The sequence below is a fragment of the Filicampus tigris genome, chromosome 17 (assembly GCF_054856515.1).
Source record: "Filicampus tigris isolate MCC_2025a chromosome 17, RoL_Ftig_1.0, whole genome shotgun sequence".
NCBI lineage: Eukaryota > Metazoa > Chordata > Actinopteri > Syngnathiformes > Syngnathidae > Filicampus > Filicampus tigris.
Window position 1 is genome coordinate 16,544,276 of NC_141233.1, and position 22,201 is coordinate 16,566,476.

At 43.3% G+C, this 22,201-nt stretch overlaps 2 protein-coding genes across 5 annotated transcripts in view; both read right to left on the minus strand.

The window, feature by feature from the left end:
- vps37d (VPS37D subunit of ESCRT-I) overlaps positions 1-16,737 on the minus strand; it is a 32,914-nt gene extending 16,177 nt beyond the window's left edge. For 2 of the 4 annotated variants that reach the window (XR_015081933.1, XR_015081934.1), the window contains exons 1-3: positions 16,365-16,735; positions 10,806-10,977; positions 2,251-2,333 (exon numbers count right to left, since the gene is read on the minus strand). Coding sequence is in view for 2 of the 4 variants with exons in the window: in XM_086013525.1 (XP_085869651.1) it covers positions 2,251-2,333; positions 10,806-10,977; positions 16,365-16,475 (366 nt within the window). In the remaining 2 variants the exon portion in view is untranslated. Of the gene's footprint in view, positions 1-2,250; positions 2,334-10,805; positions 10,978-16,364 lie in introns of all 4 variants that reach the window. The other 2 variants (XM_086013525.1, XM_086013524.1) reach the window with 2 other exon arrangements.
- Positions 16,738-17,189: 452 nt separating this feature from the next.
- Positions 17,190-21,732, minus strand: scimp (SLP adaptor and CSK interacting membrane protein). Its single transcript, XM_086012786.1, has 4 exons — positions 21,451-21,732; positions 19,992-20,034; positions 19,246-19,316; positions 17,190-18,734 (listed from the first exon to the last, which is right to left on the minus strand). Exons 1-4 carry the CDS (start codon positions 21,560-21,562, stop codon positions 18,049-18,051), a joined length of 912 nt encoding a protein of 303 aa, XP_085868912.1. The 5' UTR covers positions 21,563-21,732; the 3' UTR covers positions 17,190-18,048.
- Between the last annotated feature and the right edge of the window lie 469 nt (positions 21,733-22,201).

The window sequence follows — 22,201 nt, forward strand, 5'->3', positions numbered from 1 at the left end:
ATCCACCAAGTAGCTTTTCATCTACTTTTTAAAGCCAAACACATTCAAAGCCACAGAAAAATGTAGAATGGGATGTTGAACCCAACCCACGTGGACCAAAATATTGTAATACCTGCCTACCTTACATGCATATTTTGTGGTAATCACCAATTGGAGATGGTGGTAAAAGCACTACTTGTGTCCAAATGATATGTCCCAACTCATTTCAACATACTTCCAAAGCAATACTGTAATTGGGATGGCCTGAGCACAAAAACTTCAAACAACAAGGATAGGTTCCCAAAAAATTATCATGATCATGTGCAAAGATGGGAATTTGTGAAAGCTGAACTGAGCTAGAGTGCTTTATCTTTCATTTCAGGTGAGCATAACGTTTTAGCTTGCAACATAAAGGGAAAAAAAGATTTTGAATCAGGTGATGGCTACTAATTTGAGAAACTGAGTCAGGGTCTACTGTACCTAGCATGGCATTTGACTGTTGTTGAATTGGGATTCTGCTCAACCTCTTTAATGTTCGTTATTACGAGCCAACCTTCCTTTTGGCAACTTGCAAGATTCCTGGAACGCTACAAAGACGATCCCCACAAGGGGAGGTCCCGTCCATCAAGCAAAGCCCTCTGAGGAGAAGGAGAATTTAATAAGTGCGGCGGATGTTTACGCGTGAACTTTGGCCCACTTTGTCAGCTGGAATAATTCACCGTACGCAACTGGGCCGCGGCTAACAAAGGCCCTCGAGCGCAGCAACTGTTGCTTTTGGCAACGTATGAAAGCCGAGCGCGCCCCGTCCGGACGGGTTCCCGGGACGGGAGTTTGAGCCCCATCGGGTGTGCATCCGTCGCGGTTTTGCGTCGCTCGCATTTAGCTGCTTGCGTCCTCCGCCGGCGAGCGGTTGATGGTTGTCATGGCGATGAGTTAAGAGCCGCTCTGAACTTGTACGTCAACCCCAACGCTGGCAGATTAAAGATGCGACACCAGCGCACGACTCTTCACATTTCCTTCAGGTCTGACGTGTAAGCGCCCTCGACTGCCTTTAACTGAGAGAGCTTGGCTTCAAAATACTGTATGTATTGTAGTGCCTTTGTGTTAGATGTGCCTTTAAGAGGCGGGGCCTGGTGGGGCGGCATGTGACGTCAGCAAGTGAGAGTCTGGGCGCAAAGTGTGGCCGACAGCAGCTCCTGCACGAGTGTAAAGTTAATTTTGAAAAAAAAGAGAAAGAAATCAATAATGGCGATGAAATGCAGATTTATGTGATATGGCATTTTTCCGCTGACCGTCAATGGCATTCCACATTCGACATTCATTCGACGAAATGATTCAATTTCGGCAATAGCCTTTTGTCACCTGCGTTTGTTGGCGGCACCTCAAAACCCGAACGTGCGAGTCAACCTGAGTGCGTTACTAATAATGTGGTCTACCTTGCCTGTATTCCTGATTTTTGTGCGTAAATGGCAAAAGACACGTCGAATGACTTCATTTATTTGTGAATTCTTTGTTGCCCATGACAACTGAGCGAGCAAATACACTGAGTTGCATTGTTATGTATGAAATGTGGGATATACATCAAATTTGTTTTGAGTGATTGATAATACTACTGATGAGACTCAAGTGAAGGTGATCGGTTTGTGCTGAATAATTTAACTAGTGCCGAGTCATCTCTACAACGTGGGTTCATGATTGCGTACGTGCTACTGTTGCTTTCTGATCCTCACCGTTCTGCTTGAAGCCATCCTTATGTCATTGCAAACCCCATTTTCGGGGTGGGGGCTGGGGGGGTGGATTACTGGCAGATTTTGACTCTTCGCCCCATCCCCCACAAATAATGGTGATTCACGGCATCTATATAAAGCTTCTTGGTCTTTGGAATCATGCTAACTCGCTAGTATGGGTGTGAAATTGAATACAGCAATGAGTGCAGAATGTGGGAAGATTGCTGCAGCGAAACCATCGCGCCACGCAGCTTTAATCGCGGCGCCGGCCGCCTCATTTCACACGGCTGAGATCGGACCAAATAGCCACAGGACGCAAGATTATTACATCCACTGCGTCAGCTCCGCTCAGACAATTTGTAGAAAATGGAAGGAAACGAGCAGAGAGAACAACGTGTTGTTTGTTGCCTGCTGTCAATCAGCGGGCGTGCGAGTGATTCACTATTGATCGGCGCTTTGCGGGGAGGGGGAGGAAGCATATGCCATGTGTAAATCACTCTTTTGTTCGTAAAGAGAAGCCTTCCTTGATCTTTTTTTTTTTTACCTCTGAGTTCTCCTCGGCACGTGCCACCTCTTCTTGCAGGAGGTTCTGGGCGCTGTGCAGGCTGTGCTTCTGGTCTCGGGCTCCTGAAAGGGTAAACAAAGCTCATGTGAAAATGAACGGCAGCCAGGCACCGTGACTCTGCCCCACCCACCCTCACTGAGTCGCAGAGAAAACCCCAAGAGAAGAAATTTGCTTCCACATCACACTGGACTGCAGAGTCATTTTCAAGCCATCTGCTCAGTTTTGGGAGGTACAAGAAGTCATTTGGATGATTTTTTTAAAAGGAGGGGGGTGGGCTTTGAGTTATGAGCAGGGGTGTTGATCTAGGGGGAAAATTAGACTTCCTGGGGGTCTCAAGCATGTTGAGAAGCCCCGCCCCATCCCTGATAGGGCGGGTTTCGGACGGCTAGTTATAAAAAATAAAAAAAAATGTTGTAATCAGATTTTTTTCAGAACATTACTGAGGCGTACCAAGTGTTCCCACATAGAACATCCAATCTTGGCTTAGCGCCAGGAACTGTTACTCACTTCATCAGCTGCTATGTAAACAAACACAGAGCAGCTCAGCCTTTGGCTAGTCGACGTCATAGTTTGCGATACGCTTTTGGCGGTATGCTGACGTAATTTGAAAGTGCGTTGAAAACTGTTGACATCCTGTGCATGCAATTTCAGCGGCTATTTTTAAACAGGAAAAATGCTTTCTTGATCTTAACTGCTTTTAAAGTCGGTCATGACTTTGAAACAATATGAAGCTGCGGGTATGTTGGGGTAAACTTAGCTTACAATATTGGAATCACAAACGACATCCCGGGTTTTAATGATGAGGATTTGCACGCTTGCTGGAGAGAAATCCACCGCGGGGGACGGGCTTTGCGTTATTAGAGTCCATTAGCTGACCTTTATTTGCACTCCATCCCACCAAAAATCCCCCCCGGTCGCCAGTGAACCCAGTCTGACCCGCGGGACTTAAGTGAGGATGTCAGAGGACCCCTTCAAGGGACAGCCGACGCCTTGCTGTCAGTCGGGTCACGCGTGTTCATGACAAACCGGCCGGTAGCGAATTTATCAGGACGATCCGGAGAATCAGAATGGATTAGTCTTCATCAGATCGTCCTCTGGTCCACATTTTCATAAGGGAAAAAAAAAAAAAAAATCAAATTGCGTGCCACACCCATAGAAGCTTGAAAAGCCGCCCTCGTCCCTTTGCGCAGTGATGCGATGAACAAAATGTTTTCCGGGCCAGCATGACTTGCGAGCAGCTGCCTCGCCTCGCTCGTCTCTTTTTGCCGTGGCTCGTTGCGTCTTGATTGTATTGGGGAGGGACATCAATTATTCAACTTGACAGTATCATGGGTGTGGCTGTCGGGCCTTCTCAGACAGCCAATTCTAAATTCACCGGGGTACCTTGACTTATCATTTTTATTCGTCGACTCAAGCTACCCATGGAAATGAATAAAGTTTGAGACGAGCCCTTGGTATCAATCCTGATTTGAGTCTTTCAAGTCAATTTTCTGATTTCTGTAGTCCTCCATGAAAGCAGTATGATTATATTTGTGATTGAAAAAAAAAAAAGACACTTTTGCAAAAATGTGCTTTTTTGGGGGGAAAAAAAAGAATCAACAATATTCCTATTTTCTGACATGTTACGGACCAAACCATTAAAGTGGAAGTCAACACAAACGTATTTTTTTCAAGAATATGTTCTATGCAAGCCCACGAGTTGAAACAAGGCATTCTGATCAATATTGCGTTCGAGGAATGTGAGAAATTCACCCGTTTTTAGCCACATGAAGGGGCGGCCATTTTGTCACTTCTGCCGACTGAAAATGACATCCCAGACCCTCATGGCTCAGATAAGGACCAATGACGGCTGACCAGTTTTCTGAAGCTGAGCCGTGATTGGTCGTTACCTGAGCCCTGAGCAGTGTTGATGTCATTTTCAGTCGACAGAAGTGACAAAATGGCTGCCCCCTCAGATGGCTAAAACCGGGTGGACTTTGCTGCTTAACTCTTATTCCACAAACGCAATATTTATCAGAATGCCTTGTTTCAATTAGCGGGCCTGCTAGGAACATATTCTTGAAAAAAATATGTTGGGGCTGATTTCCCCTTTAACTTAGTCAATACATTCAATTTGAAATGCTTTTGACGACAAGGATGGAAACTATATATGTTTATTTTAATCCTATGCATTGAAAAAAAATAAACAGATGACTCGATTATTAAAAATGGTTCTTTGTACACAAAATATTTATTTTTGTAACCCATTCTTATTTTAAAACTGTATGGCGTCGGCAAATGTTGTGCTTTCTTTGATCCCGCTCACGTCAACATACAATCCACGGCGTCACGTTCTGAGGGAGCCTCACATCCAGCGGAGGTTGCGAAAGCAAGTCGGCGCGCAAGAACGGCAGCGCGCTTGTCGGACAACCGCACGTTGCGGACGTTGCGCTTGGGGAAAGGGATGCAAATGTGAGTTGACAGCCAGGGAAAACAAACACTCCTACGGCAGCTGAAAAGTGACCTACATTCGGCACGGCAAGCCAATTGGACCTGGGGGAGGCCAACGCACGCATCTTGGTGTCACACTTGGCAATTTGTTTGCCATCCTGATGGATTAACTAGTTGTGTCAGGGAGATGATATCAAGTCAATGGAGCGACAGGGGGGGGGGGATGGGCAGTGGCTCGGGCACACCTGATGTGAAATGCGCAGGCGGCGTTCAGTGAGCAGGTAGGCTGAAAACGGACTAACTAGATCTACAGCTTCCAATGTCACAAGACACACAATCAGAAATATTTTGTAGTAAAGTAACAACTATCAATCAATGAGGCTGGCTACATTAAACAACAGCAAACTAAAGAATTTTGTTCACTGTGTGAAATTCAAATCTAAATTAGCTATGTGGTTTACCGGTGTTTTTGCAAATAAAGTGGAGCCCCCACCCAACTCTAACCTAACACCACAAACGGCAAAAAGACATTTTTTGCAAGATTTGAACGGCCACTGTACTGCTTCTTATAGTGTGATTTTACTAATTTGCTGCAGAGGATAAAGAATATATGCCTGTGAGAATCGTAACATTGTCTGTGTACATCATTTGTGTTCAAAAACACCATGACACTGACGCTATTCATTTGCCCGTCTCTGGCGTTTTCCATTGTTTGCTAACATTAAGCTAAAAGGACTGTCGGAAGGCCACGCGACGGGTTGCTTGAAATACACAGTGTGTATTTCACTTTGCTTTATGTTTAGTTTGACAGTAAACTTCACCAGGGAGTGGCAACAAACAGCTTGAAGCCTCTTCCTTTTAAAGACTCATTCACATGAGCTGCACTGAGTTGTGCTGGATGCTCAGATTAGCGTTAGCTTGTGACAACTTGTAGATGGTCGCTCACTTGCCCGAGACGGGTCCGTCTGTAAGGTAAGGACGGTACCACTGCAATAACGGATCCACTATTGCTGGCATCTTCTGGTTTCACACACACTGTCAATAGAACCTCTTGCTTACTTCATAATCGACGGCGTTGCCAGAACGTGCCAGCTGCAAATGGCCTAAGACTGAGACGCCTCCATTTTAATGACTAATACAATTCTTCCATTCCCAGACAAAGGCTGACAACTTCAGCGAAGCATCTGAGGAGCGTTTGAACATTCCGGCAAGTGATCTGCAGCTGATTACACACAGATTGACTGAGGTGGTAAAAACAAGACGATGGGAAGCATTGTGGGGGGATATGTTGCACATCCAGCTTCAGGTCCATGTACTAGTAGGCTCTTGGTCAGAGGCAAAAGTCTGCACTAGTTGACATTTACATACTACTAATGAAGAGATGCTGACTGGTAGAATGTTATTCAGTGAAAGTAGCACACAGTTAAGTAGTGCACAGTTTTGCCTCACTGGTAGCATGTTCTACTAGTATCCCAATGTTGTCTTACTAGTAAGAACAAAAAGTGTCACGACTAAATGGAGCTATAGAGGGGTAACGGAGACATCCCATAAAAGCTCAAAAGTCTTTCCATAAAGCTGTTGGAGCACTTATTCCATTGCAAGGATATCCAGTTTAGGGTCATACTAGTATGCCAAAAAGTGGCAGTAGTAGTACAGTTGCCCATCCTTGGTCGAAACGATTCCAGACAAGTTTGCTCCGCGTCTATTTTTGAATCCACTGTTGGAATGTCAATTCATGCGTTTGGAGTATTTTGACAAAAGCATTCCACAGACGTTATTATTAAGACACCCGGCAACTGTTTGCATTGGTGAATCAAGACGCATATGTCTCACTTAACAAAGGAAAAATGTGCAATGTCAACAAAACTGCAATGTTTCCCTGCTCAACAAATCAAGAAGCTCAAACAAAAGCTCCTTGGAGGAGGTCATGATGGCTTTTTGTCCCTCCATGAAGGTGATCAAAATGTGTAGTGAAGTGAATTAGCTAAAGCTGTGAACAGCAAAAGGGGGGGAGGGGGCTTGATGGGTGAGGGGAATCCGATATGTGACTAATGTGCTTTGGGCAAGGCCACTGCGCACACGGTATCAAATCTCCTCGTTATTCCCCTACCGCTTATTTCCTGTCGCTGTCACCGGCTTCCTGTTGCTGCACAAGGCTGTCAGATCAAGACTTTGGATGGGCGGGTGGGGGTGCTTTGTAATCGGAACGCGTCGACGAAACCAAGCACTGCAGTAAATAGCTCAATGTGGCAAATAATTGACACCCCCCGAATGTTTATCATTGCCCACATTATTAGTTTCAACTGCAAATACGCTACAGTGGAACCTCCATTCCCCGAAATATCATTTTAAACCCACCTTAAAGTCTCCTAAAAATAGTGTAGTAAAAATGCACCATGCACGCACATGACAAAGACTCTCAGTCATTTTTGCTCCTCCCTGGCAAACAGCTTGTCTCTCAGTCGACATCACTTCAACAGACTTCCTTGGCACCGATAACTGTACAATGTTCGTCCTCTATATCTCCGCCCCTTATTTCAACATAGTTGCTTGGCACAAAGATGGCACCAAAGCGATACCATGCTAGCCTATCAGACAGTGTTTTGGCCCGAAGGACAAAATGTAAATAGGTATGTTTTCAGAAATAATGGAGAAACATCCGCAAGTTATAAATATGAGGGGAAACACTGTAAGCGCATAAATCATGTACAGGTTGCACATCTCTGAATCTGAATCTATGACTGGCGGTCCTGACTGTTAAAGTCTATGGAAACTGAAAACAAATGTCGTCAAACGCGTTAAGAATTTAAATACAATTCTCGGAATTCGCTACAGGGTTTCTAAACATCCCGCACACCACAAAAAACTCGCCCAGGATCATCTTTGAGGTACGTCCAAAAATTGTGCCCTTGCCGACTTTGATCTCAGGGGAGGGAAAATATTCAAATTTGGCAATTTGTCAGTATGCGCATGCCCCGCTTCAGCAACCTCCGAACAGCACGTGAAAACACTTCACCGTTCGACATCTTGAATCGTTAACGTTTGCGTCAAAGATTGTAACGCTAAACAATGTGCACTCTGTACTCCCGGCACAGGAATTGTTGATGCTAAGAGAGAGCGACCATTAAAAAAGAAAAAAAACCCAACATGTCTGCCCTTAGTCATTGGAGAATGTGATTATTGTGACAAACAAATCACCACCCCCAGCGCCATAAGTCGCGCCGACGGATGTTTTGATTTTTTTGCCCTAGTAGCTTTGCGCTAACCTGTATTGTTTCTGTCAGAGGAGATAATTTCCTCGCATTGAGCTGTTGGGAGACATTGTCGTAGGGATTAAAGGAGATTAAAAGGAGAACTGGAAACGATGCGCCCTCTTGTCGTCATCGCAAGACAGCAGCCGTCGCGCAGCTGAGAACACTTACAACACATCAAACGTTTTCATAGTCCACGGACAAAAACGCATATCTGTCGAGCTTCCAGATATGAAAAACAAATATGTAAAAAGTCAAGGGAGCCTCGGCTAAAATGGGCTCGGCAAGCTTGTTCAATCATAGAAAAAATGTCAAGGCGAATTTGGCAAAGCGGCGGTGATTGAAGGCTGGCTCTATGAGCAGCAGCTGTGTGTGGAAAAGCAACCAGAGACCGAAAGACATCAGACACCAACGACACATGAGTCACAGGACCAACAGCAAGGAGCTGATCTGACAAGCTCACAGTGTTTCGCTCCGGGCGCAGGCGCACCAAAAAACGACACCCGAGCTTGAAAATGACAATTCATGAAGGTCATGCACGGGTTCTTCACACGTTTTGTTGTGTAAGCTTGTAGTGTTTCCCAAACTTTATTGGGCCAAGACATCCATTTCACACCACAAAACATAAATGTCATCAAAAAGTATGACGTCGCCAGTCTGAAATGATGATATGATGTCACCGTGCTCACAAATTGACAGAGTGAAAACGTGGCACGTTGAATTGAACACAAAACGGATATACTTGCAAACACAACGATGATACACTCGCAGGAGGCCGTGACTGTTAAAAGAAGGTCTGGGAAAGATTATCCCTAAAGATTATCCTGTGGTGTGAGGTGTGTTGCGAGTGACTTTTCTCCCCTCCACATCCTGCTCAGAAAAGCATCCGGGCCAACAATCATTAACTATTCAACTTCTTAAATATGACTTAATCAAGATACACTCATACCGGTACTCTTCTCTCCCTTCCGATCAAAGTCAGCAATTGCCAGTTTATTTGGATGTTTCGGAAAGATTATCCCATTGTCTGCGGTGTGTTAGGAGTGTTTTTTCCTCCCCGATCTGCTTGGAAAACAATCAGGGCCAGTCTGGAAAATCTTTCAGAGACATCTAATATTCACCCCCAATTTGAACTCAATTCACCCCTATCGATCAAAGTCATCAAATGCCTGATTATCGGGATCCCTCAAAGGTTGTCCTGATGGATTATCTCGGGGTGTGAGGTGTATAAAGAGTGATTTTTTTCCAACCTGATCTGCTCAGGAAACAGTTAGTACCAACCAGTAAAATCTTTCAAAGACATCAGGTCTGAAAATCGGTCCGATTCCTCCATTCCGATCAAGATCGGCAAAGGCCGATTATTGGAATCTCTGAAAGATGGTCCTGACTGATTATCTTGTGGTATGGGACGTGTTAAGAGTGATCGTTGCTAATAGCCCAGTCCACCTTGTCCTTCTCCAGTCCGACCCCCCTTTGGCCAAATGAGATTCAGATGTTTTGCAGAGGAAGGAAGCTCCCATCCTGCCATGTGGGATTGAATCTGTGTAATGCACGCACACACACACACACCGGAAGCTGAAGAAATCCGCCAAACTTTTCATCATTGCCTGGAAGCTAAGACTGAAATTATTTTCATGAGAGAAAAAAAAAAAAAAAAAACTTGCTGCTGATTCTTCAAAGCTAACGCGGCGTTCTACATAAGCAGCGCTGGAAATTTCCTCTGGAAATGCAGCGGCACGGATTTAGTTTCTCACCTGCTGTTGGCGTGGCTTCGACACTGACGAGATTGTCTGCAGTGTCCGCAAGGCTTAGAATTTAGGACTGAAGATTTGAAGGGCATCATCTGGCGCAGCGCTGTCAAAAGCCAAAGCAGGCCCCCTTTCACCCCCGTGAATTCCTTGACAACTGTGCCGGGCTTCCTGCTGGTATTTGATATGCCCCATTTGGTTCCCATGACCAAACTCTCCTGAGTCACGCTGAGGCTTTTTGCAGAGCAATTGACGACTTGTCTCAAAGTCAGAGTTTTTCCAAAGGCTGACGAAAGACTTCCACTTTTGCCAAGCGCACAGTCGGGGTGTCACAGTCACCAGTCAGAAGGGATTCCATTCGACTTTGTCATAAGCAGCCACCAGCACACGCAAAGCACATATGGCAGCTCAAAAGCGGCTAGCAGTTTCGCTCGTTGCTTCTTCAAGGAAAACGTCACAGAAGGATGGACTCAAGCGACAGCAGCCACGAGGGTCCAAATTACGTTGGACATTAAACGATGACGTCACGCGTTCTTCTGAGGGGCAAAAAGCTGAAACCTTTTCTGATGTCTTTTTTTGGGGATACCGCACGTTTACTGTACATACAGTGTACTCTCTTCGAATGCGATGGGCCTACATTTGTCTGACTGATAACTGACGTTACAAGCCGAGATTCGCCGCCTAATCTTTATCATCTACTCAAAAACCGTGCTCATCTCACATTCAAAGCGACTCAACGGCGCCATCTGCATGTTTCTGCTAGTAAATACAAACCCCGATTTCAAAGACAAGCTGCGAGAGAGTGTGTTTCATGCCTAACTATTACAAAAAAAAAATCGGCACGACTACAAATACATTAGGGCGGCAACTAACGAATATTTCAATGATCGCTTAATCTGTGTATTATTTTGCCGCATCCTGGTATTTGACCCCGTGATCTTGTCATCACTTCTTCACAGCTCTTAACATTATTCCTCTGGCATTTAATACAGAGCTAGAAAAAAAAAAAAAAAAAAAAGGGAGAAAACTCTCAGCCCCTTCCTCCCAGCCACCCAGCGTCCTCCCCCCTCTGTCTCTGGTCTCCGGGCCCCGGGGTTCAACTCACCAAGCTGACTCTGTTTTTCCCAGCACGTGGAGGCCAGGTTGGACAGCTCCCGGTATTTCTCCGCCAACTGGAGTCTGCCGTTGTTCAGGCGGGGCCGCCGGGCCAGGCTGTCGTCGGCCAGGCTGCGATTGGACGCCATCATCATCTCCCTGTCTATTTGAAGCTCCTGAAACTGGAAGCACCACACAAGGCGTTGATTTGGGAAAATGTACTTCAATATTTCACCGCTAGTTATCGCCGTTTAATTGAGTGCGGCAAAAGGAATGCAATTCAAGTTGAAGTCACTTCATTAAAACTGCTTTACTGCCAACAAACGGTGGATCTCATTTATGGAAAGCTGTTTGAGGATCGCCCCTTGACATCTGGATTTTGGCCTGTTTTACTGCCGCTTCTCCTAAGGGCAATAAAAATCAAATTGCCTTGATATAAACTTAAGATCCATGTACTAGGATCTCACTTTGTCCTGACTAGTCAGACGATTGGGCACACTGGTAGAATGACCAGGGCGCGTTAGTAGAACAACTGAGTCACGTTTTTCCACCACTGTAAGACATTTCTGCACACGGGCCAACGTTGGCATTCTAGGAGGACAACAGCATGTTAACAGAGAGGCAAAAATGCGCACTACTCATCATACCGTGTACAAGTGTGCTCATTGCCTTCACTAGTATGACAATTCAGCACACGGAGGAATGCTGCGTAAATGCTCAAAGGGCCTCCCATAAATGAGGTGCACAGTTTGTCGTGTGCGTGTTGGAGTCACCGGGAGCTGCCTGAACTGATCATTGTTACCAGCCGGACCACCTTGGCTGTGCCCCGGCAGGCCGGGAATGACCACAAGGCCGTGACCATTTTTCCGCTCCGCGGCACAGCGAGGTCAACAATGTCCTGGATGACAGTTTTTCTTTTGTTTTTTTTACATAAATGCACCGCCCTGAAGAGTCTCATGGCGTACTACGTCTTAGACCAGCAACTCATATTATTCTTTTTTTGTGAGGTAGGGTTTTAGTTTGGTAATTCGATGACGCACAAAGCCCTTTATTAACGCCAACAAAATGTGTTTATTGCTGGGACACATTCCAGAGTGAAAGCGACACATTTGCAATATAAAGAATGTTTGACACCTCCCACGCCTACTAATCCAATGTAAACTTATTATTAAAAGACAGTCTTCAACGTATTTTGAAGAAATATTTATTGCATGAAGGAGAGACAGTCGCCTAAGCACTTCTTGGCTGTTTATTGAATTGCGGGACAACAGTAAAACGTGAACACGATAGCGTTCCTGAAAAGATTGCTTCTAGTTTAACACTGGTATTAGTTTTACAAAATGGGACCGAGTGGGCATTCTGGCTATCTTTGCACTTCATGCATGTGCCTTATAGACACGGAAGGGGAGGTCGGTGGTTGTTTTGACCAAGCTTGACGTGTTGACAGGAGCCCTTTGATATCTTCCCAAATGGTCAAGCCAGCTTACCCTTCCTTACCCTTTGCTGCAATTGCTCCAAATGAAAGCGGACGCTTTCTTAGGAAACGAGCGGCATCCTTTTGCTTGGCAGCTTTTAGAACAAAGGAAACAGACGTCAAACGTCACTGATTCCGTCAAAAGCTAAACCACGGTAATTTCCTGCACCCCCGATTGCTTAGCTATTCGACCCATAAACTAGGACAGGACAATTCGCTGTTTCATCTGATACACAAACCCGGCGTGAGTTGTGGCCATCGGTAGCTTGTGTATAAATGTGCTTACTATGTGTTTTCTAACCGTTAACCTGATGAAGTGTACTGGCGTCTGTGTCCATCCTGGAACACTTGCGGCAGGATTACAATGTGTTCTAACTATCGTTGTAGCCCTAGTGTGTACTAGTCCACGGACCTAAATCTGGATATCAAGGATACGGAATAAATGCTCAAACGGCTTAAATGACGGTAGGTCATGAAGGGAAGGACATAAATTATTCAAATGAATCCGCTTTATCTGAGAACAACGCAGTCCCAAACGCAGCTGTAATAAAAGTGCTTAGTGGCTAAGACATTAGTTCAGTCTCACACGGTTTCTTCCCAAAGAGTCACAAAAAGCCCAAAGGCAGTTTCCGGAGAGACGCGGTGCATCTGCCATGTGTTTCTTTACGGGTCACCAAAAGGGTGGATCGAGTAATCGAAAAGCTGTGGAATTCAGAGAACATTTTGCCGTTTCTTCTGCAGTGTAGACAGAGATAACGCACTTGGCTGTCCGTGGTCGTGTCCGTTCATGCTTGGAGCTTATCTGACTAGGACTGCCCGGGGAGTTTTGTTTGGATTGAGCAAACACTGAAAGATGACACTCAGGAGGGATCGTGGGAGCCCAGACAATGACGAGACGCATTGTTGTAGTCCACGGACATTTAAATCGTGCCAGCTTGTCTTTGAAACAGACAGAGTTGATGATTGCTAAAATTTCTCTGTGTGAAAACGGTTACCTGCAGTGCCCGCCTTTTTATCTAGATCTTTGTAAAGTCTACTAGAAATCGATTTGTCATGATTAGGGAGTATGCAACGAGTGAATGATTGGATTGCTTGTTTGTTAAAAAATATATACAAATACATGGGAAGAGGACCTTGGAGAAATCATGGCACATTAAAGCTCAATCCCAATATTGAGTTAAAAAGAAAATGTACTTTTCTAACTCATTCAGCCCTACATCATTTTCACACCACCCACTATAAGAGCAGCGACCGCAATTTGTTTTTACCTTGTCGTGCGGGGTCTCGGACATTTTAAAAATTGGTTCGGAGGTTAAAAATCTGAATGTGTGTAGCAGGATCACACTTGACAAAGCAGCGTCTCTCCTGAGGCTTGTAGCCAATCTATTGACGCTTGGCATAATTAAAGCTTTGGGCAATTATATAACAGCACAGTTGGTTTTCAATACAGTAAAAAAAAAAAAAAAAAAAAAAAAGGGAAGCGGCAATGATTCATCATCGTGAATCATAATGACCGAGTCACTTTGCATAATGCCATTCTTTCCGGATAAATGAAGCGTGCCACTTGCCTAGATCAAGTGGAGATTGTTGTATGAGTAGCAAACTGCCGCACTTTTTTTTTTTTACGGGGTGATTTTGCTCATATGTCAAATGAATGAAGAAATGACTACAACAGTAGCTCAGTCACTGAGGGCTTGGCTCTAAGGATTTGGTCTTGGAGATCAGGAAAAACGCAGGTTTGCGATCAGTTCTTGACTAAACAGTCAAGTCAGATAAATAATAAATGACAAAGCAATGGAAAAAAGTCAAATGTTCGGCCTGTAACTCATATCTGTGTTTAGCAACCAGAAAAATATGTGCCTTTATTCATGTTACCTTTTTTTAATTAATTGGTTCTCAGAATCGTAACCAGCCAAATATCGGAGTCGGCATCGGCCTCAAAATTTCCACATCGGTCGGGCCCTACTAACGACTAGAATAGCTCAGTCGCTCAGCACTCGGCTTTCGGCGCTTGGTCCTGCCGATGGGAAAAGGCGCATACCGAACCAAGCAGAAGACGTAAACGCGGCAGAGTATTTGGCGTTTGAGATAATTGCTAGGAAAGCAGCACCTAGAAGTACCCCGTCAAAGGACAAGTAGCGAGAGCGCTTCAAAAGAATTCAAAGAAGCTCCTCAGAGGAAGCCAAGCGTGGCTCGCAGACCGCACAACATGGGAGAAGGACAGCATTCACGTGTACTTGTTTTCCGGGGCTTGTCCAGCTGGTGCTGCCGTACGCCGACAAAGCCTGCCGGGTCACGCCAAACATCCCCAGGGGGCCGGGGGGCTAAATTTACATCACAGGACTCCCGCCGACTTGTGCGCGTTTGGACAGACCCGTAATGTCTGTGGTCGCTCCACATTCACTGGACTCCTCCTCGCGGCCTGGTGTCAAGTGTCGCATCGTTTCAGTAAGAAAGCCGAAGATTTCACAAACAAGTGACGGCTTTCGCTAAGTAAACGCAGCGTGTTGGTCTTAATTAGAAATGTATCCTCGGGGGTAGGGCTTCAAGGTTGAAAGATCCTGTGAAAGTGAATTTAGAGATTTGTTTCGAAATACTTTGCACATCTTTGAAGATGATAGCTGAAAACGTGAGAAGACTGAGAGCCGTTTTTCACCATTTCAGATGTCCTGATTTTTGGGGCGTGGCTAAAACGGCTCCTCGACATGCACTTTAGAGTTGTCCCTCACCCACTATATAAAAACCTGAGCACGGTTATTCAGCGCAACTGCAATGCGCAGTGAGCTGGCGTGGCCATTTCAGAGCGCCTCGTTGTAGGCCGTGAGTGTTTTCTTGTCACGGAGAGAAGACGGAAGAGCGGGGGGCAATATCAAATTCATGTCTCATTATACACACACATACTGTTCGGGTCAAATTTCCACCACTTTTCCATAGAAACATTCAGCTGTTGGTTTCTGAACAGTAATGGGGGAATCTAGAAAGCAGTAAGAATGATCATGCATACTAAATATTAGAAAACACTCACAGTCAATGTTTTAATCAAAGACAAGTGGTGTAAAACACGCAAAATACAGTTCCCCTTTTCTCTGAAACCTTGATTAAGGGTTAATCATTCATTTATTGATGTCAGACAGGCTATTATGAACTTTTGAAAAGATAGTTCATAATTAGATAGAGACGATTATGATGCGGATCTTGTCCAGGAGGATGGGAAATGAACAGTATGTTATAAACGTGCTGCCATCTGCAAACTGTGTGCATGACAAAGAGGAACCCTGGACGCCAGTAAGGTCACCAGAAACGAGCATGTGTCGCAATGCGCGCGAAGCTCCTCGACAAATTGCCCGATTATTGAACCGTGCTAAACCGCAAAGTTGCGCGTACGCTTTCATTCAAACATGGAGTGCTGTAAAGAATTGCAACACCACATTTTAACTCGGCATAGGTGCAATACATCAAGGCGATAGACAACACGGATTAATAACACCTTTAGTCGGAATTGGACGCTGCTCCTTGAGCCGCTCAGGGAACGTTCGAGGGGCGAACATGCAGCTCTGAAATTTGGAATTTCTGTCGAAATAGAACGTATAAATGATTTGAAATGAAGCAGATTTGTATATTAGAGTACAAAACGCGTGTTTAAGAAATGAGGCCGAACTATTGAACGGTGAATTGGAGAAATAAGTTGTTGATCAAATGAGGGCACATTTTAAACGAGGTTTTGCATTAGGACACAAAGACGAGGGAAAAGGTATCCAGCAGCATACAATGTGGGGGGTACAGGTAAGCGAGCGTGATATATTAACAAAAACACGGTCAATAGAAAAAACATATCCATTTGATTTATCTTGGAAATTAAATCAACACTTAATTTGATTATAACGTAATTTTTAAAAAAAAAGAAAAAAGAAAAAAACGACTGCTCGCCACGCAGACCATCGACGAAGCATGTAAAGCGGATTTGCTGCAACAAAAGGTCCAAAAGCACACCCACTGCCACTTAAAAGCGGTTCAAGAGAAAAACAAAAACACACAAATAACATTGCTGGAGGCACTTTGAGGGGGGAAGCTGATCCTGATACAGTATGTACCCACCTTCTCATTAAGTCCAATGATTTGCTCCATTTTGTCGTCGCTCTGTAAAAGCTCCCTCAGCTCGCCGGTGCTCAGAGTCCTGTAGCCGTCGGGGCAAGCGCTAGGCTCCATTTCGGGGAGTTTTTACGTCCTTCAAAATGGACACAAAACAGTTCGGGGAAGGCAAAAAGTCGTCCGCGCGGCCGGCTCACATCTCGCTGCTGCTGCTGGTGCTGCTGCTGGCGGTTCACGGAATGCGAACGCGGCGTTACAAACATGAAAAGCTAGCGTGTGTGCGCCTCAGTAGGGGACACTTCCTGTTAGCTCCCGCCACACTAAGGTTCCGAACAGGATATGTGACTTGGAAAATAAAAGCTCAATTTAAGAGGTCCCAAAAGCGCACACAAGGTACAGTGGAGCCCCGCATACTCGCGGTTTGGTAACCGCGGTCTGTCATTAAATGTGTTCCAGCGCCGCAAAAAGCCACGAGCAAAAAATTAAGGAAAATAGTTCACAATACTGTATGTGATAAAAACATACAGTAATAAAATAATTAAATAGAATGTAAAAAATTAAGAATTTTATGCATCATGATAATTCAATGGGCATCGTGCTGCTCGTTGTGGTGTGCGCCTTGCCCACCCGGGGGAAGTATAATCCATTCAGACGTACTACACATCGATTTGATGATAAAACACAGAAAACTGTTACAACTAAACTGCAGTAATAATGGTTCAGTTTTCTCAACTGGCAGGTAAATGAGGTCGTCTGAAATAGTCCTGAAACCCAGTTGAGCAGAAGCGCTAAAGCCAAACGGTGTAATGGTTTTTACTTGTTGGACCTGGATTTCCCATCTCTGTCAGAAGGTTAAAAATTACCGTGAAATTGACGCTAAGTTTCATTAAGCGTGTTTTTTTGTTTGTTTGTTTTTGCATTATGTGTGTTAGCATTGACCTAGAAGACTTTCTTAAGACAACATTAATGTGGTTTGTTTGAATACAGAACTCAATTTTTTATATAAAAACCATTAAAAACAGTGTGTATGTCTCTTTCATTTACGTTGTTTTTGAATGATTGTTCACAACATAGATTCTCCACCCGAAATTCCTCTTGTCTGTGTCGCATTTGTATCCCTAAACGTCATTTATGGCTTCAGTACAGCAACGTCTCATAATACCGCAAAGCTGCCACTTGCATCCATTAAAGCTCTTAAGCCCAAGTGAAGAAGTGACTGATATTATGATTAGGTGGTTAGCGCAAGGGCATATGTTTTCTTTTTCAGCTGTGTCGCCACCGCCATGTGAAAAAAAGGCAGCCTGAGGCAAGCAGTTCACGATTGTAAAAACAGTTTCGAGCCCTGTTGTCACTTGTCACAACAGGGGAACTGCTCACGAGTTGAGTTTTTTTTTGTATTATTCATCAGCATCTCATATTTAACCCTTACACAGCAGCTCATACAACTTGCATAATTTTTTTTTTTGCTAACGTAAGTGGACGACCCCACAGCTCGGGGTCTTCACAACGCTACTGATGTTGCATTATCGCAGCCTTGAACAAATAAACGTCTCACCTTAGTTAAGTGCTTCATTTAAACAAATATCAGGTGGCTGTAAAAAGGAAATGTTTTGGAATTTGCAGTGCCACTGTATCGCAGTTTCTTCTTCATAGATTTCATCTCGCATTAGCCCCTGACTAAAATGGAGACTCAATCAATATCATCATAGTCCTTCTCATCCTGGTTTTCATCTTCGATGTCGTCATAGTCCTCTGCCGTGTCTTCCACCAGATCCGGCACTTTCTCGTATGACGGAACCAGAGGGAACGCTTCTTCGTCATGATCGTCGACCTCCACGTAGTCTGGCTGCTCACCGGCGATCTGCTCATAGTTGTGAAGGTCGGTCGGGTCCGGATCTTGGGTGCGGATGTTGGCAGGGTTCTGATCTTGGTTAAAGAGGCTGCCCAGACTCTGATCTTGGTTAATGAGACTGCTCAAGTAGTGATCTTGGATGTGGAAGTGGGTCAGGGTCTGGTCCCGGTGAAAGGAGTTGGTCAGATTCTGATACTGATTCTGGAAGTTGGTCGGGGTCCAATCATGAGTGTGGAGGTTTGCAGTCTTCTGATGTAGTTTATGTTGGTCGGTCAAGTTGTGGTTTTGGTTGTGGACATCGTTAGGGTGCCAATCTTGGTTACGGAGTGTGCCCGGGCTCTGATCTTGGTTATGGAAGTTGGTCAGAATTTGATCTTGGTCATCGAGATTGCCCAGGTTCTGGTCCATGATCTGTCTATGTTCAGGAAGGTCGGTCATGTTCCTCTCATGGTCGCGTAGGTCATTGGACATTGTTTTTTGTCTTTGGTTGGGAATCTCTGCAATGTTCTCATAGCTCTGGGCCTCTAAAAAAACAACAACATAATGATATGCAAAATTCTTAAGAACCATGCAAGATAATTAGGATTTCTCCTGATTAAATGCATGAGTTTAAAAAAAACGACTTTTTGATTGGTTTAGTAAGGTTTTCACATGTGACAACATGGATTCAGTCAACATATTTCCTTAAAGAGGAAGTCAACCCAAATATTTCCTTTATAAGAATATGTTCCACCCGTTTTTGTCCATCTCAGGGGCGGCCATTTTGCCACTTGCTATCGACTGAAAATGACATCACAGTCATCATGGCTCAGTTTCAGAAAACAGATGAGCAGGTATATTAGGTAATTTATTTGTGGAAAATTTTTAAAATGGATTTGACTGAATAAAAACTTCTGGATGAAAGCATTATCTCTAATAAAAAAAATGTGTCCCTTATTTGAGGAAATACGGTACCATGACTTGAGTGCTATCATATGGTCTGCTACGTGATAATAATTAATATGTCTAAATATACATATCAAATGTTCATTTTACCTGCCAACAGGAACTGGGTGCGAGGAGGCAAGGGCGGAGTAGTCTGGTTCCGTTCTTGGAATTTGTTATCTCTGAGTGATGCAACGGAAAGAATGTTAAAGTAAATGTTGCATAATTAAAAAATAAGAAAATAATTTAAATCAATACACGTTCTAGTTTAGGGAGGTATATTTTTGTCTACAAAGTCAGTTCGCTCCATAAGAAGTGAGTATATTAGTACAGTATACTGACCCAGGTAGCACTGCTATCTACACCAACATCTTAGAATTATTTATGACCACTTACTCATGGTGCTAAACAACAAAAAAGTAAAGTTTTCTATCTAATTCTCTATTTTAATGATGCAAAAGCTAGCAGACAGTTAGCAACATTAGCCTAAAGACAAAGCTAGGACTGCTAACACCACAAATACATATCCAAATGATGACAAAACAATTCTGCAAATATGTGTAATTTATGTGATTGTTTTTTTGTTTTTTCTTAGTTTGAGATGTTTTTGCGTAATATTCCTCTACAATGTACGTTTTTACTATTAAAGAAATCACAGCTAACTGGCTTGTAGCAAGAGCAATAAAGACCAAGCTAGCATTTCTATCTACAAAAATTACTTAGATGAAATGTCATGTAAAGTTTGCTATTTTGGTAATATATACAATGTCTGTTGTCAATTCAACAATTTAGGCCAACTTAAACATGACTTAATTGATGGGGTTAAACTGTAAACAATTCATATGTATTTGTTTTACTTGTCTTTGGAGTCTTTGCAGCGCTGTGAGAATCTGTGTTTCTCTGTAAAAACAAACAAACAAACAAACAAACAAACAAACAAACAAACAAATAAGAGCACAATACCTAAAATAATAAACAACCAAAGGAGGAATTCAGAATAAATCAGCATTTGAATGAGTTCATTATTCTCTTCATCCGCTTGGAGTGACCTAGTATAAACTGCACTTTGACAACATCGCATGTCTCAGTTTGCCCAAAGCATACATTAAAGATCTAATAATCTGAGCTAGTCAAATACAGACATTAATAATAGAAATTTATACATTTATAATGTTTTTTGAATGGTTGTAAGTGAAGACTATAGTGTAAAATAACAATTAACATAATGTAGTAGTGTGCAGTACAAACAGAAAAAGACCCACTTGTGTGTTTCCTTCCTGTTTTAGCTTGTGGTCACACAAAAAGTAAATTATTGATGTTGAAAATGAAAGCGCTGTTCTAATTTTATTGGATGCGACTGTGCAACCAATAATTTCCTTTCTTTTAACATACAGCACAATCATACATTCCTCGTTTTTGTTAGAGTGCCAACCCTCCTTGTCCTTTTTTGAATTGGTATTTCTGTATTTGACACCAAGTGATTCTGCCAAGAAATTTGGTTGCGCTTCGTTGCCACAACGGCTGGCCCTTATTGAATTTTATTTTAGTCGTTATAGCTTTATAATGCATCGCATATGATTTGGTCGCAGGTGTGGTTCAGTAAATTAACTTGGGAAGATATATTGGACGCAAAACTATTTCAGACAGTAAGTGGGAGTGGTATAGTTTTTGTAGAAGGTTCCCACCGATTTTCTTCCTTACAAAAACATCGGTGAACATGTGGACATTGAGACCAAATTAGACCCTTGAGTTGAGAAATAAAACTCCACAGCAGATTTTGTTAGGGGAGGAAAAGCGAGCAGAAAAGCGCCGTGTCATGATGTCTGAAAATGGGCATGAAAGTTTAGCTTGGAACGCGAGACCGTGCTTGGATGTTACACCAGAATTCCTGGGAAAAAACTCAACTGAGGTCTGTGGTTTCTTCACCCTAACCGGGTCATGTTATTGGTGGGGTTCACCGCAGTATGTATTACATACGGTAGCCGCCAACAGCACATTTCACCAATAAAAACACAAAAATGATCTTTAGTCATCTTTTTGACTCTGATATGATTTAACGCTGCCTTTAACTCATTCACTGCCATTGACATATTTATTTGTCTTTTCACAGTCCAGCCATTCCATCCCAGGAATCTATTTATATTTTTTCCAAATTTTTTCAAACTTTAGGGTAAAAGAGGGTCTGAAACTATCTGGCAGTGATTAATAAAATTCCGATAAGAATTAAAAGGTCACAATGTATGAGTAAAACACTGACAATGCCTCAATGTCATAGATGATGAAAATTTAAAAAAAAAAAGAATTGACCGAACCAACCGTTCTTGGAGATGCACATGTTGATGAAGGCAAAAATGATGCAGATGAGCAAAAACACAAAAATTATCCCGAGCATCAACCACAACCAAAAGTACTGTTGCAGAAGATCCATTGGTAATCAGACAAAGTTTAGGAGGAATAAAAGCGACTCGTCAGAGATGCTGCTGCTGCTGATTTTGAGTAAGAAGAAGCAAAGTGCATTGGAAAGAAGAGCATCGGCAACTTCCCCTTTTTGAAAGTTTGACTAACGCGGCAAAGCAGACGATCACCCAAATGCGGTGTCACTTGGGACCTGTGACTAAGACAAGTTCCTGCACTGGAAAGCAAGCGGCAACGTTTTCAAGCATGTTTACATGCATTGTTAGACAAACACACACACGGACAAGTCCACATATCTACGACAACACACGAGGTTATGGTTCTTTCTATCTGCATCCTCTCCAGTTTGCAGCTCCCCATCAGCTTCCTTTTGATGATGACACATCAGACACTGTAATAGATTCGTAGGATTGGATGAGAAAACAGCTTGACTAATTTGACAATTATTGTGTCTAAATGAAAAACTCATTTCATTAAAAATACTAAACATCCTTTTTTAAATTAAAAAAATAATTCATTCTTTTCAAAATGCTGAAAACACATTAAAAATGCAGTAAAAAGTAATAAAATGATCAACATTGTATTTGAAAAAATGAAAACATAAAAAGACAAAAGATTGCAAATAATTTTAAATTAAAACACATTAAGTGTT